The sequence below is a fragment of the Pseudonaja textilis genome, chromosome 13 (genome assembly GCF_049901715.1).
Source record: "Pseudonaja textilis isolate UNSWEBS1 chromosome 13, rPseTex1.2, whole genome shotgun sequence".
NCBI classification, from domain to species: Eukaryota; Metazoa; Chordata; class Lepidosauria; order Squamata; family Elapidae; genus Pseudonaja; species Pseudonaja textilis.
Window position 1 is genome coordinate 2,971,791 of NC_142002.1, and position 15,881 is coordinate 2,987,671.

At 46.7% G+C, this 15,881-nt stretch overlaps 1 protein-coding gene across 2 annotated transcripts in view; it reads left to right on the forward strand.

The window, feature by feature from the left end:
• IGF1R (insulin like growth factor 1 receptor) overlaps positions 1-15,881 on the forward strand; it is a 210,014-nt gene that overhangs the window by 132,082 nt on the left and 62,051 nt on the right. For both annotated transcript variants that reach the window (XM_087941839.1, XM_087941840.1), the window contains exons 3-5: positions 4,431-4,746; positions 9,563-9,708; positions 14,222-14,366. In XM_087941839.1, the coding sequence (XP_087797965.1) occupies positions 4,431-4,746; positions 9,563-9,708; positions 14,222-14,366 (607 nt within the window). The remainder of the gene's footprint in view (positions 1-4,430; positions 4,747-9,562; positions 9,709-14,221; positions 14,367-15,881) is intronic.

The window sequence follows — 15,881 nt, forward strand, 5'->3', positions numbered from 1 at the left end:
CCAAGGCTTACTGTCTGTGGTGTTACTGAAGAAATCTCTTAATAGCCTTGGAGACTTCTAATATTTACAGGCATCGAATGAGGCTCATCTTGCTGGAGGCGAACAAGTCTGGCGTCTGAGCAAAGAGTCCTTGCGATGCGGATCTAATACCAGCCTCACTATTCCAGCCGCTTGCTCCAGATAATTCTGGAAACCCTGCCTGGGAAGAAGAGGGGGACAACTTGTTTTCCTAAGCCCCAGAGAGCAGGACAAGGAACGATGGATGGAAGCTAATCACGGAGAGAAGCTACCTGAAATGAAGGAGAAACTTCCTAACAGTGAGGACAATTAACCGGTGGAACGGCTTGCCACAAGAACTTGTGGCTACTCGCATCACTGGAGGTCTTTTAAGAAGAAACTGGACAGCCACTTCTCTAGAATGGTATAGGGCTATGATGGCGAACCTATGGCACACAGAGCCATTTGTGCCGGCACGCGAGCTGCAGGCAGACTTACCTCACTGTGCATGCATGCGCCTCACAGCTGTTTTTCGGCCAGTTTGAGGCCTTTTTCGGCCTTCCAAAGGTTTGAGGAAGGCTACTGCAGACTTTGCAGGCCGAAAACTAGACCCGTTTCGTCACTTCCTGGTTTTCTGGAAATACCGGAAGTGACGAAACGGGCCTAGTTTTCAGCCTGCAGAAGTCTTCCTCAAGCATCTGGGAGGCCGAAAAAGGCCTCAAACCGGCCGAAAATTAGCTGCGAGGCACAGTGCAGGTTAGGGGACGGCAGAGGTGGGTGGGGATTGCATGCGCATGCATAGGAGGTGGGGGGCGCGCATTGCCTTCTGGGTGCTGGCATGCGAGCGCAGCGTGCAAGTGCATGCACAATTTTTGGCACAGGAGCCCAAAAAGGCTAGCCACCACTGGTATAGGGTCTCCATCTTGAGCAGGGGACTGGACTAGAAGACTTCCAAGGTCCCTTCCAACTCTTATTCCAAATAAAATATGGCTTCCAAGCCAAGGCTGACATCGCATGTCCCACAGATTTTGGAGGTAGCCACCCTGCCTACAAACCCATCAGGAGCCGTATCCATTGAGAGACCAACCAACCACGGAACTGACCATGTCTTCACTTGGTGGCCTTCACACAACACCACCAACCAGTCACACGACCCATCAACCGTATGAGATCAATAAAAACGGAGAAGAATTGGAATGAGATGCTTTGACCGAAGAAGTCCCATTGAGGAGGTCACCTAGCTTGGTAACGAAACATTCAGAAGCTAAACCGGAAGCCCGGAGAACAAATCAACCACCATCATGGACGTCTTTTGATCTGACATTACGCCGTTTCCCTTGTCAGGTAGAGGAGTGGACAAGTCAGGCGTTCCGCCTTTGGGACCTGCTGAAGCCTGGGTCCATAGACATAGTTGATGGGATCAGTCACTAAACATTTATTTAGAAAAGTTCTGCCTTTTGGCTTTATTACCCGGCTTAAGTGGACAAGGTAGCAAAGATATTCTTGTAGATGAAAGTTGGGGACTGCGAGAAAGCAAGCTGAAAGTGGACATACCAAGAGGCTCTTGGAATTTGGGTGAGTGGGGAAGAGGTGACTCAGATTATCCCAAGTTGTTCAAATTCTTTTGAGGACCACACAAGCAGCTCCTGGAAGATGCTGGAGTCCTTGTTGCTTTTAGATGTCGAGATAAAAGCAAATTTGTTTTTATCAGTTTTGGTTGCTGTATCAGTTGGGATCCAAATATTAAAACATGGACCTTCAAGGGATAGTAGTTTTAAATTCCGGACTGATTATTAAAAGTATGTTTTCAGGTTCTGGAAGATATTGTTGCTTAGCTTCTGTTTACCCTAAGGACTGTCTGAGCTTGCCCATTAGCAGTATTTATAACTTGATTTATTTTGTACCTCTTACCAAATATGTCACAAGATTATATTAAGATATTGCGTTTATCCTTGATTTATCAGCTAGATGTGACTTTCTTCCTCTATTACATTGTCTGTTTGAGATATATCTTGCATTTTCTATGGTAACACTATTATGGACACTCTAGGAATGGTTGAGAGGCTATATCATTAATTAGCTTGATTGATGCAGCAAATTGTAATTAAGAGTGCTTCGGTTACACAGTTGTAATCCCATAATCTTCAAATGTACTTACCTTTTGTTGTTGTTTTAACTATTTAGTTGTGTCCGATCTTATAGGCAAGTATTCTCCATGTTACCTTGTCAAGCACAGTTTCATTCAGTTGTGGGATATTGAACTTGCATCAGATTTGATGTGATCAAGCCAGCATGCTCTTTTATCAAATAACAGAGTTGGAAGGGACCTTGGAGGTCTTCTAGTCCAACCCCTGCTCAAGTAGGGAGACCCTATGCCATTTCAGACAAATGGCTGTCCAATCTCTTCTTTAAAACCTCCAGTGTTGGAGTACCCACAACTTTTGGAGGCAAGTTGTTCTACTGATTAATTGTTCTCACTGTCAGGAAATGTCTCGTTAGTTCTAAGTTGCTTCTCTCCTTGATTAGTTTCCATCTATTTGCTTCTTGTCCTGCGCTCAGGTGCTTTGGAGAATAGCTTGACCCCCTCTTCTTTGTGTCAACCCCTTAGATATAGGAACACTGCTATCATGTCAATCCTAGTCCTACTTTTCAGTAAACTAGACATACCCAATTCTTCTTTGCTTGCTCATTCTTGTTCCACTAACCATTCAGTTATCATTGCCTCGTCCAGTGAATTGATACGCATAACATGGCCAAAGTAAATCACACGTGGTCTTATGTACATGCTGAGTTATTGCCATAAAAGTGTTCCGGTGAGATTTTCACAGGGTAGTTCACTATTGCTTTTCCTAACCCTCCCCATTCATCCAGAATTTGTGACCGGAATCAGCCCTATGGTTGGGTTCCTTTTGCATTTACACCTTGTTGGAAGTCTAGGTTTGGGAAAACTTCGATAGGAAATGGAAACTGATGAATGTTAGCCAACTTTAAGAGCCTTGGGGGGTGTAGTGGTTAGAATGCAGTATTGCAGGCCCAATGTCAGGAGTTCAATCCTGACTGGGGTTCAAGGTTGACTCAGCCTTCTAGCCTTCTGAGGTGGGTAAAATGAGGATCCAGATTGTTGTGGGCAAGAGGCTGACTCTTGTAAACTACTTAAAGAGGGCTGTAAAGCAGGGGTGGGATTCTACCAGTTCGCACCTATTCGCTAGAACCAGTTGTTAACATTCTAAGCAGTTCGGAGAACCAGTTGTTAGAAGAAATTACAGGGCTAATCCTGTCAGGAAGGCAGGAAGGAAACATTCTGGTGTTGCTTACAGAAACTGCCTCCCGTTAACCCTTATTACATTCTTGGCAGGACTAGACTTCCTATCTCCAGAACATCTCTGGAGTTTTTTCCCCTCCTTTGCTGGTACTTTGCTTGTGTGGAGTGACCATTTAAAGTTACAATGGCACTGAAAAAAGTGACTTATGACCATTTTTCATACTTATACTGTTGCAGCCTCCCCACAGTCATGAGAGGCCAGGCGAGGAGGTGCGTGCCTCGATATGAGCGATACTGAGTTGGCCACGCCCAGCCAATAATATGACCACCAAGCCACGCCCACCAACTAAGCTGCGCCCACAGAACTAGTTGTTAAAAAATTTGAATCCCACCCCTGCTGTAAAGCAGTGTGAAGTGGTATATAAGCCTTAAGTCCCAGTAGTCTCTTATCTCTCTGTCTCTCACTGTTTCTGCCTGCAGGCAGACTCTGCTTACTGGCAGGAATTTGATCCTGACTGGCTCAAGAATGACTCAATCATTCTGAAATTGGTTAAATGATGACTCAGGTTGTGGGGGGCCGCAGGGGGTTCGCGGGGATTCTGGAGTGTCCCCTAGCTAAGATTCTGTGCAGTTCGGAGAATCCCCAAATCACACTCCTGGCTGGCCCCGCCTACCCCTCCGAGGAGTCCCCACGTGGCCCATTTTGGATGCAGGTAAGTGCACGGCCCACGGGGAGGCTCGGGGAGGGTGAAAAATGGGCCTCCCCGGAAGTTCAGGAAGGCCGGAACTGGGTCCGTTTCTGGCTTCCCGAGAGCCTCCGGAGACTGGGGAGGCCGTTTTCCCCCTCCTGGAAGCTCAAGGAAAGCCTCCAGAGTCCGGGGAGGGCAAAAATGCCCCCACTGCCATGGTACAGGAGGCCAACTAGCCCACGCCTACCATGGCTATGCCCACCCACCAACCAGGCAGAGAACCTGTTGCTAAACTTTTGGAAGTCCACCCCTGAACATGCTAACTCTGTAAACCGCTTAGAGAGGGCTATAAAGCACTGTGAAGCAGTATATAAGTCCAAGTGCTCCTTCTATTGCCAATCACGTCCCTTGTTGCTCTTTCCTTCCTTCCAGTTGAAGATGGTCTTTTCATGCCTGCTACTCTGTCCTCTCTCTCTTTCCAGCCTGTCCCAGTTCCTGTGGCAAACATGCTTGCACGGACCAGAACGAATGCTGTCACCCCGAATGCTTGGGCAGCTGCACCGCACCCCACAACAGCTCGGCCTGCGTAGCCTGTCGCAACTACTACCACGATGGCACCTGTGTTCCTACCTGCCCACCCAACACCTACAAGTTTGAGGGCTGGCGTTGCATTACCAAGGAGAACTGCTCCCGGATCTCTTCCTCGGATTCACTTGGGGAATATGAGAGCTTCGTGATCCATGAGGACGAGTGTATACAAGAGTGCCCTCCAGGATTTGTGCGCAACGATACCCAAAGGTAACAGGGGGCGCTTGTGTTTACACACAGGAAGGGCGAGTAGCTCTGATTTTTTTTTTCTTGTCGGTAGGGCTAAGGAAGAGTCCAAACTCTTAATGGGGTCCCTCTTAAGAATGTTTCAAGTACAGTGCGATGACCCAAAGGGGCGTGGCACAAAGGCAACACAGTCAGATAATGAGTAGGAGTCCCTTTATTAGCTCCAACTTTGCCCCCCAATGTCCTGGTTACCTTCTGGGCTGGAGAAAAACTCTCCCAGGAACGGCCTTTGGCTGCAGAGAATCAAGGCCAAAACATAGTCCACCAAAACTGTAACTATAAGTCCAGTCAAAGCAAGGTGAGGTAATTAGTCCAGCAGGGCAAGAGAAGGAGTTCCAGGTGTGAAGGAACAGCCGTAATTCAACACAGTTGGGAGGAAGCCAGGAATGCAGATAACCACAGTCAACACAAGATAAACTGACGTTTGGTCGCAGCAAACGTCGTTCTCAGCTTGCATTTCTTTTAAACTCTCATTCCCAGCTGTGGCTAATGAAGGGAATCAGGGCCCTTTCCTCCCCCGTAAGACACACAACCCATGTTGCTCTCTTCTCCGTTCCTCCCTGCGTGCCCTAGGATGAAGAGGGGGTGGGCCTGGGTCTTCCTCTGAATTCCCTCTCCCTTGTTCTACCTCTCCTCTGCTCTGCCCAGCCAGACTTTTCCCTTCCCCAGTTTCTTCCACAGCCAACGGAGCCACACTCCCACTCCCTTTCAGCTGTTTGTCTTCCTCCTTGGAGTCAGTCTCTCAGAGGGGCATAACATACAGGCAGTCCTTGATTTATGTCCACAATCGAGCCCAAAACCACTGTTGATAAGTGAGTTGTTGTTGAGTGAATTTTGCCCCGTTTTATGATCTTCCTTGCCATGGGTATTAAGAGAATCACTACAGTTGTTAAGGGAGCAAGGCAGTTATTAAGTGAATCTGGTTTCCCCATCGAGTTTGCTGTCGTAAAAAAGGAGATCACATGACCCTGGGGCACTGCAACCGTCGTAAATATGAGTCCGTTGTGAAGTGTCTGAATTTCAATCGCGTGACAACGGGGGATGCTGCCACAGTCGTAAGTGTGGAAAATGGTCCTAAGTTACCTTCTTTTCAATGCCGTTGTAACTTCGTAGGTCACTAAACAAGTGTCTGTTAGCCAAGGACTGTCATTTGCAGCAGTTATGTCCTGTCATGCCCCTGTTGGAATCTGATTCCAAGGGGGAGGTCAAACAGCTGACCGGGAGTGGGAGTGTGGCTCCAGTGGCTGGGGAGGAAACTGAGGAAAGGCACAGTCCGGCTGAACATTCAGAGGAAGACCCAGGCCCACCCCATCTTCATCCTGGGGCACGCAGGGAGGAACGGATAAGGGAGCAATGTGGCTTAGGGGGAGAAAAAGGCCCTGATTTCCTTCATTAGCTGCAGCTGGGAAGACCGAATATAAAGGGTGTTTGCACACAGCACCTTGCTGGAAGCAAAGTGTGCATTATCTTTGTTTGTCACATCCTATCTGGGTTCCAACTGTGTGTGTTATGTTGCCTTTTAGAAGTTTGCAATTCCTTATCCTGCCCTATCCCGTTAATTGCTGCAGTGTGGTTTGTGTTGGGTTTTATTTATAATTTATACGTACATTGAGTTTGGATTGAATTTCTTCCCTTTAAAAACTGTTCTTGGGAGAGTTTTTTCTCCAGCTGACAATAACTGGACATTGGGGGCCAAGTTGGGGAAATTAAAGGGACTTTACCTACTTTTTGTGACTTTGTTGCTTTTGTGTCACGCCCCGGGTCATCACATGTCCGGTGAAATCGACAGAGGTTACTACATTAGTGAATGCCGAACTGTTGTTCCCATGGAAATAAAAGATTGGATTTCTGTAAGATTCTCCTTGAGAAATTTTCATCAGCCGATGAGCCGCGGAGTACCTGTATCCTGTATATGCTCACAGATCTGTGAAAAAGCCGACGCTCCAACTTTTAACCAAAACCTCATGAAGAACACGCCTCCTGCAGCTTAAGCCAATTGTGAAAATCAAAACACGCCAAACGTTTCACCTTATCCACGGGTGGCACATTTTACGCGGTGTTTCAGTGGAAACTTCAACGGCCGGCTCACTCCAGGCTGAGATTATCCGCCAAGTCATCCAAGAATTGACCGTCGTTGTGCTGGAGAAATGAAATAAGTGCCGAATCTGCTGTTATCGGCTGCCTGATTAAGAGCCGGCGGCGTTCCTGATCAGGGGTGTAATTAAAAAGGAAATTTTTCTCTTGCAGAGGGAGAATTCCCCGCGGGGTTTTTTAAATTGTTTTTAATGACCTGGTCGGTGTGTCTTTATTTGGGTTGAGTTGAACGGTTGATGACGTCTGGCGTCTCTTTGTTTTGTGTGAAGCTATCCAAACACACCTCTCCTTTTTTTTCTGCCGAAGAATTTCTAGTTTACATACAGGTGCAATGCAGTGATCTCTGCCCCCAGCCAGCAACTGAATGTTTACCTGGAAATGTGTGTGGAAATGACCAAACACTCATTAAAAAAAGAGAGCCAGGTGTTTAACGTATCCAAATGTTCACGGTGTGAATGGAAAAAAAAAACACGGACAGAAAAGAGGGAATGATAACTAGTGTGCGTGTAGCATTTGTGTCCATGTGTGTGTGCGAGGGGGTTTTTCCTGCTCCAGTCTCCCTTGATCGCACACCCATCGCTCGTGAACCGAAGGACTGAAAATTCTTAGTGCGCTTTCTCAAAAGTTTCTGGCGTGTATCAACAGTGCCTTGTGCTGAAGCATTTGAAATATGAGCTTGCGAATTCATGTGAAGCATCATGGGAGGCACTGGATTGCAAAGATACCACGTGACTCAGGTGGGAATCAGCTGACAAATGGGAGGGAGAGAGAGAGAAAGAGAGAGACAGAGACAGAATGACATGGAGAGAGAGACACAGAGAGAGAGAGAGAGAGAGAGAGACAGACACACACACACACAGAGAAGAGAGAGACACAGAGAAAGAGAGAGAGAGAGAGACAGAAAGAGAGAGAGACACACAGAGACAGAGAAAGAGACAGAGAGATAGAGACACACACACACACAGAGACACAGAGAGAGAGAGACAGAGAGAGACACAGAGAGAGAGAGAGAGAGAGAGACGGACAGACAGAGAGAGACAAGAGACACAGAGATACACAGGGAGAGTGAGACAGAGACAGAATTACATGGAGAGAGAGAGAGAGAAAGAGACAGAGAGAGAGAGAAAGACAGAAAGAGAGAGAGAGAGACACACACAGAGAGAGACAGAGACAGAGAGACAGAGACACACACATGGGGGGGGGGGTGAAATTAAAGAATTAAAAAGTTCTCGTCCTGGTGGCTTGCATGCTAAAATCTAGCCAAATTTATCAGTGCAATGCAAAGGCAGTCCAAAAAGAAATCTGGATGTGTTGTGCAGTACAGAATCAGAAGCACAAAGATCCTCATAGGCCTTCTGGAAGCATCCCTATGGTCAGGTGATCAAAATTCAGGTGCTTGGCAACTGATTCATATTTACGACGGTTGCAGAGATCTGGGGACCCGTGACCATCTTTTGCAACCTTCTGACAAGCAAAGTCAACGGGGAAATCAGATTCACTTAAAGAGCCGTATGACTAACTTAACAACTGCAGAGGTTCACTTAACAACGGCGGCAAGAAAGGTCACAAAATAGGACAAAATTCACTAATGTCTCACTTAGCAACAGATATTTTGGGCTCCGTTGTGATCGTAAGTCAAGGACTACTTGTATTGTGGGCTAACTCTGCCCAATGCCAGTAGTTCGATCCTGACCAGCTCAAGATTGACTCAGCCTTCCATCCTTCCGAGGTGGGTAAAACGAGGACCCAGATTGTGGGGGGCAAGAGGATGACTCTGTAAACCACTTTGGGAGGGCTGTAAAGCACTGTGAAGCGGCATATAAGTCTAAGAGCTATTTGCTATTGCTCTCCTGGACAAATGACTGTCCAATTGTTTCTTGAAGGCCTCCAGTGTTGGAGTATCCACAACTCCGGGAGACAAGTTGAATGACCAAGTGGATCCAATTTAAACTCACTTTTGGAGAAATTTCAAATATGATCTTGCAAAAGAGATATGAAACGTCCATTCTGTTACGGATATCTTGCATCCAAAGATACCTAAGACGTCATAGAATCATAGGGCTGGAGGTCTTCTAAATCAGGGGTCTCCAATCTTGGCAACTTTTAAGATTTGTAGACTTCAGCTCCCAGAATAACATGACTGGAGGAGGAATTTGGGGAGTTGAAGTCCACAAGTTTTAAAAGTTGCCAAGGTTGGAGACCCCTCTTCTACATCAACCCCCTGCCCAAGGCAGGAGACTTTACACCATCCCAGACAAACGGTAGTCCAATCTTTTCTTAAAAACCTCCAGAGATGGAACGCCCACAACTTTGAGTAGCAAGATATTCCATTGCTTAATTTTTCTCAACTCTCCAGAAATGTTTCTTACTTCTAAGTTGGATCTCCCAATCATCGTTTGTTAGAAAGGTCCTCTCAGGAATAGCAATAGCACTTAGATTTATACACCACTTCCTAGTGCTTTTACAGCCCTCTCTAAGCGGTTTACAGAGTCAGCCTCTTGCCAACAACAACCTGGGTCCTCATTTTACTGACCTCGGAAGGATGGAAGGCTGAGTCAACCTTGAGCTGGTCAGGATCGAACTGCCGGCAGCCGACAGAATTAGCCTGTAATGCTGCATTCTCACCACTGCAGCATGGAAGGCCCGTTCATGCTCATCTCTTCCAATTCTTTTTGTCTTTTGCCAGCATGTTCTGCAGCCCCTGTGAGGGACCCTGCCCCAAAGTGTGTGCAGATGACAAAATCATGACGATTGACTCCGTCACGTCGGCACAGACGCTCCAGGGATGCACCGAAATTAGAGGGAACCTTCTTATCAACATCCGCCGTGGGAGTAAGTTCACGCTTGATTTGGGAAGAGCGTAGGAGTTGGTAACCCTGGTTGACTGTGACAAGTCCTGTGCGAGCTTACTAATGTGTACATGGTGCTAAAGAAACCATGGATGGAATTTTATGGTTTCCTCAACTGCTCTCAACTCCATTATGGAGCATGTTAAAATGCATAGATGATGCCTGAAGTGGACATTCGGAAACTCCCAAGACAGGCAGACTTAAATAAACAGTAAATAATATTAGATGTGTCACCCCTGCAGTTTATTCTTGATAAATTGCAATCGTCGTTTTCCATTTGGTTAAAATACATTGGGTTTTTTTAAAAATGAATTAAGTTCTTTTAAATAATAAAGTACAAATAATAAAGTACCAGCTTTCGAGAATGCTTTTCACTTGCCATGGAAAACACCTGGTTTTCCATTTGAGATGTTTTCCCGCAGGTAATCTCAACCAATTCCCAAGGTAGCATTGCAACAGGCTCAAAGTTCCCAGGAAGAAAGAGAGAAGAAGACTTACCGGTAGTCTTGATAACGTTTAGGGGTTTTCTAAATTTGTATTGTCTCACTCGTGTTGGGTGGCACATCAGTGAATCTAATTATTTGCCCAGTGGCAAATATTTCTCTGCAGTGTACAGGATGCCCTCTCCAAACCCTGGCACCAGAATTCCCACCTTGGTGTTTCTTAGGGCTGAGTTGGCCATGTCTAGTACATGTCTTAACAGAAAATGAGTGTTCAGTTAACGATTTGTCAGATGAGTCACCTTCTGGGAAAATTTCAATGGTCTTTTCTTTCTTTTTCTTTCTTTTTTTCTTTCTTTCTTTCTTTCTCTCTCCCTCTCTCTCTCTTTCTTTCTTTCTTTTTCTTTCTTCCTTCCTTCCTTTCTCTCTCTCTCTTTCCTTCCTTCCTTCTTTCCCATCCTGCCCATCTCCCCTTCTCTTCCTTCCTTCCTTCCTTCCTTCCTTCCTTCCTTCCTTCCTTCCTTCCTTCCTTCCTTCCTTCCTTCCTTCTCATCCCTCTCGCCCGCCCACCTTCCCCTTCCTTCCTTCCTCCTTTCTCTCTCTGTCTCTCTCTCTTTCCTTCCTTCTTTCTTTCCCATCCTGGCCATCTCCCTTCCTTCCTTCCCTTCCTTCCTTCCTTCCTTCCTTCCTTCCTTCCTTCCTTCCTTCCTTCCTTCCTTCCTTCCTTCCTTCCTTCCTCTCTGTCTCTCTCTCTTCCTTCCTTCTTTCTTTCCCATCCTGCCCATCTCCCTCTCCTCCCTCTCACCCACCCACCTGCCCCTCCGTCCTTTCCCTTCCTTCCCCCAGGAAGGAACATAATTTTGGCCCAATCTGAAGAAGGAGAGCGATCACGTGATTTTAAGGCTGATAACTCGCTCATTTTATCAGTTAGAACCCCACAAACGCCACACAGTTGTCTCTGCTTTTGGGGACCCCCTGTTAACTTCCCCTGTTTTAAGTCAAGCAGCCGTGTGGCTGCTCTCTAATGACACTTTCAGACATTTGACAATGTCCCTGATTCCCAACCCTGCAAGTCACACCGGTTGCTCATGGAAGGCTGCTCCGCGGCCTCTTACATGGACCCTTCAATCTCTTGCTAAATTAAGTCACCTTTTGCCTGAACTGAAAGATCCTGAAAAACTTTCCGAGATGGATCCCCAAAGGTGCTTTTTCAAGAGGCCACTGGAGTTTCTGTTTTTTTTTTTCTTTGAAGACATTTCGCTTCTCATCCAAGAAGCTTCTTCGGCTCTGACTGGAGGGTGGGGATAGATCTCTATCTTCAGTCAGAGCTGAAGAAGCTTCTTGGACGAGAAGCGAAATGTCTTCAAAGGGAAAAAAAAAACCCCAGAAACTCCAGTGGCCTCTTGAAAAAAGCCCCTCTGGGACAACCCTGACCGGGATGACTGAGACTCTCCGTAGACTTCCTGAGATAAGGTTCCTGCTTAGAAATTGGGCCTGGTTGCAAAGTAGGCGGAAGAAGCATTCTTCTTCGCTTGAGTCACTGAACCCACCTAGAAATAACAACAGAGTTGGATTTTCTTTGAAGTTGGTGTGTAGCAAACTTTCTGGGAAACTTAAAGTTCCCGAATTCCATCCCAAGATCTTCCTTCTCGAAGGAACAGACGGATCCTTTTAAGAGGCTGGGAGGAATGTCTCCTCTCTGTTCCGCTGCCTGTTGTAAACATTTCCCCCCAAGGGCCGGCCGTGTCCCGTTTATACGCGTTGGTTCCGATTTCCCCAAAGAGGCCCCTTTGGATGGCTTAATCTCGGTGAAACTTTATTCGACTGAAAAAGGATTTGCGTATCTCCCAGAAGCACTGAGGCTTGGCTTGCTTGCTTGAGACCAACGATCAGGGGGTGGATGCTGGCTGGTTCTTTTCTCGTGCACTGTCTCTTCTGTAAGCAGATGGGACTGAGGCCATGACGGCAAACCTATGGCATGTCGAGCCACTTCTGAGGTTGCCTGGAAGAGTCCCATTGTGCATGCGTGTGCGCCGCCTGCCTGACATCGGATTGTTGGCTATCTGGCATGCATGCGCGAGTGTGAAGGAGGTGAATGTAGATCGCCTTCTGGGTGCTGGCGCGTGCACGCACCCAATTTTCGGCACGGGGTCCCAAAAGGGTTAGCCGGCCCTGGACTAAGGGGTCTAGGCATGTCCAATGATGGCTTGCTTTAGGGCCTGTGTGAACAGATCCGTTGGCTTGTTCCCGCTAACCCTTCTTCACTTTAGCCTTTTGACTCTGGCATTTTTCAGAGGAGCACAAGGTAGAGTTCATAGTTTGCTGTATCACGATATAGCACTGGCTTTGTTCTTAAGCCAGGCCCATGAAGTAGGAAAAGTATTGCAGGAACGAGCAAGCATTAAATATGAATAATAAGCGTGCTCTTGACTAAGGCGGAAGGCTAAAGAATTCTGGCCTGTTGTTGCATGCAAACACACCTCGAGGAAATGTTAACCCTGAACCTTGGTTTGCTCCTGGTTTCTATGCCCTAGTCAAGTAGACCCTGCTTGATCAGGGACAGTCTGCTTCTAATTTATTAAACAATGGGACTTAACGGGAAAAGGATGTTACAGAATAACGAAGTTGGAAGGGGCTTATAACATTCTAGACCAAGGGTCTCCAACTACTATGCTGTGGCCTAATCGCCACCAGCCACGTGAGCAGCCAGCCAAACCACCAACATTTGCATGTGCGCATGGCCCCACTTGCGTGAGCTTTGCCACAGCCTTACTCGTGCGAGCGTTGTTGCAGGCAATTGCGGTCCCTGCTGCGCGTGCGTCTCCGCGAAATTCACAGGCACACCCATGCACTTATGCGCCTGCCCCTCCCACAAAATCTTTAATCCCCTCCCCCTGCTCTGGACTACCAACCCGGGAAGGTTGGGGATCTCTGTTCCAGAAGACATCCTGGCTGTCCAGTCTCTTCCTGAGACCTCCAGAGACCGAGCACACACAATATCTGGAGGGAAGCCATTCCACTGAATAATTGTTCTCCCTGTCTCCTTAATTCCAGATTGGATCCCTCTCTGATCAGTTTCTGGTCTGTGGAGATTCTCAGTCATCCAGGTCAGGGCTTTGCCAACGACGCTTTCCAAATGGCAATCGGACCTTCTTAGTTTTTTTCTTTCTTTCCTGAAAACATTTCGCTTCTCATCTGAGAAGCTTCTTCAGTTGTCTTCAGAAGTGAAGGATCTCTTGGATGAGAAATGAAATGTTTTTAAGAGGGGAAAAACAACAATTAAGGAAGTCCAGTTGCCTTTTGTAAAGCACCTTTGGGACATCTACCTGTGACTTCTTGTCCTGAGCTTCCAGAAGGGTCTGAGAAGATAAGCTCCAATGAGAGGGTATTGTTTAGAGCAGGACTCTTCAAACTTGACAGCTTTAAGACTTGTGGACTTCAACTCCCAGAATTCCTCCTCCTCCAGTCATGTTAGCTCAGGAATTCTGGGATCTGAAGTCCAACGTCTGAAACTTGCCAGGTTTGAAGACCCTTGGTTTAGAGCTTTCCATTGATGGAGGAGGAAAAACACCCACTTATCTCGCCCAGAATGGTCAGGCTATCTTGAGACATGAGTTGAGGTTCTCCTCAATGGGAGGGTTTTGGCCAGCAGTAATGCGGTAACGTTTACATCTGTCACTGAACATCACAGGAGCTGTGGCTTCCTGAAGGCTTAGATTTACAAATGCCCAAGAAAAACTTGCCAAAACATCAGCTGTTGAAAGCTCAGAATGCGACGCTGGCATTAGCAGCCAACGTTGAAGGGAGCAGACGGCCATTGGACCGGCCGAAAAATTAACTAGATTAAATTGAAGTGGCATTTAGTTTGGCATCCCAGCTGCCTGGCTTGCCTAGGTAAATCATAACAAGGTTGTGCGTGTTGCACAGTGAAGAGTTGACATTCCCAGAAGGCCACTCTTAAGCCAATGAAGCTAATTGTGGTGCGAAGAAAAATCTCGAAACTAGGAAGATTTATTGCCTCTCTTGGATTTTTTTTTGTTTTGTTTCCCCTCCCAGACAATATCGCCTCTGAGTTGGAGGATTTCATGGGGTTGATAGAAACGGTGACCGGATATGTGAAGATCCAGCATTCTCATGCTCTGGTGTCCTTGTCGTTCTTGAAGAACCTGCGATATATCAACGGAGAGGAACAACTGGATGGGTAAGGATAGCCTGTTTTCTACTGTAAGAAGTCATGTCAACCGTATATAACATTTTAGGACAAGTGGTTCTTGAAGTTCTTGTTAGAGAATACAGTGTTTCTCAACTTTGGGAACGTGAAGATGTGTTGACTGGGGAATTCCCGGAGTTGAAGTCCATACATCTTCAAGGTCCCAAGGTTAAGATACGCTGCCCTTAATATATAAGATGAAGACCTATCTTGGTCACCTTGAAACTTGGTTCCCTCTACTTTCCCCTTCAACTTCATGGCATTGAATAACAACTCTTTAGCTGTCAGTTTTGATGTGTTACCTCCTTTAGATGTGGTCCTTGGTTTCAGAAAGGTCGCTAGATGCATTATGAGGTACCTTCATGCAGATTGACTTGATCCATAGATTTTTTTTTTCCTTTGTTGTCTTCTTATGGATGATTCAGCAGATCAGCTTGGATGCTACTGAAGGTCATCCATGGAAAATTTCAATCAAAGGGTGAACTTTGGGTGTGTTACGATGTCTGGGAAATGTTTTCACTCGTCAACCTGTTCAGAACTGGATTTGACATCTTCTATTTGCTCAACTGAGCTGAAAGGATGGTCCTGTTTTTTGGAGGACAAAGGTGCCTTGTGTTAACACAGAGTGAGCATCTAACTTCATATTGTTTTCATCATTCTCTCCCAATTCAGTGACCTTCTGAAGAACATTGGGTTACAACACCCATTTTCTTCCCTTGCCAGGGCTACGGATCATATAGTTCCATTTCAGATACCTCTGAGAAGACACAAGGGTAGAGAAAGGAAAGTAGAAGTAGTCCTTGACTTACAACCGCAAGGGAGCCCAGACTTTTTATTGCTGTTAAGAGAGACATTTGTTAAGTGAATTTTGCTGGCCAGAAGGGTCACAAAAGCTGATCCCAGGACCCTGCAACCGTCATAAATAGGAACCAGTGGTCAAGCATCTTGTTCTGACCAAGGCTTTCCAGACCGTAATTACCTGCATGCTTATTTTAAAAACAAGTCTTGTTTTATTGCAATGCTGGGAATTATTTTCATTCCCAGCCGGTAATGAACTTCAAACAGTCCCTCGAGATAAGCACCCACCTTTCTTTCCTGTGAAGTGCTACCAATAACAGAAGTGTCCAATAAACTAGAACAAAAACCAACCGAAGTACAAAGAGCGTCAAGAATGAGCCTGAACCGATCGAACGACTTTGCTTCTTGCAAAGGTTTTGTCACCTTTGCCTGTACTTTATCCCTTATGGGAGGAGCAATCACCTCCCAGCCCTACTCCCGAGTCACCCCTTTTGTTTCAGCTGCTCTCGCCTTCTAGCAGCTCTGCGCACATGCATGTCCTGGGAACAGGCTCCCCTTGTTCCTCTGCCTCGCTGCTGCCAGATTCTGAAGGCTCCGGAGGCAGCACCCGACTCCCAGATGGTCCTGGCCCCATTTCTGCATCAGATGGAGGACCCTCATTGAGTCCTCCCCAGACTCCCGGACCAGTCTCTGTTCTTCCCCACGGTC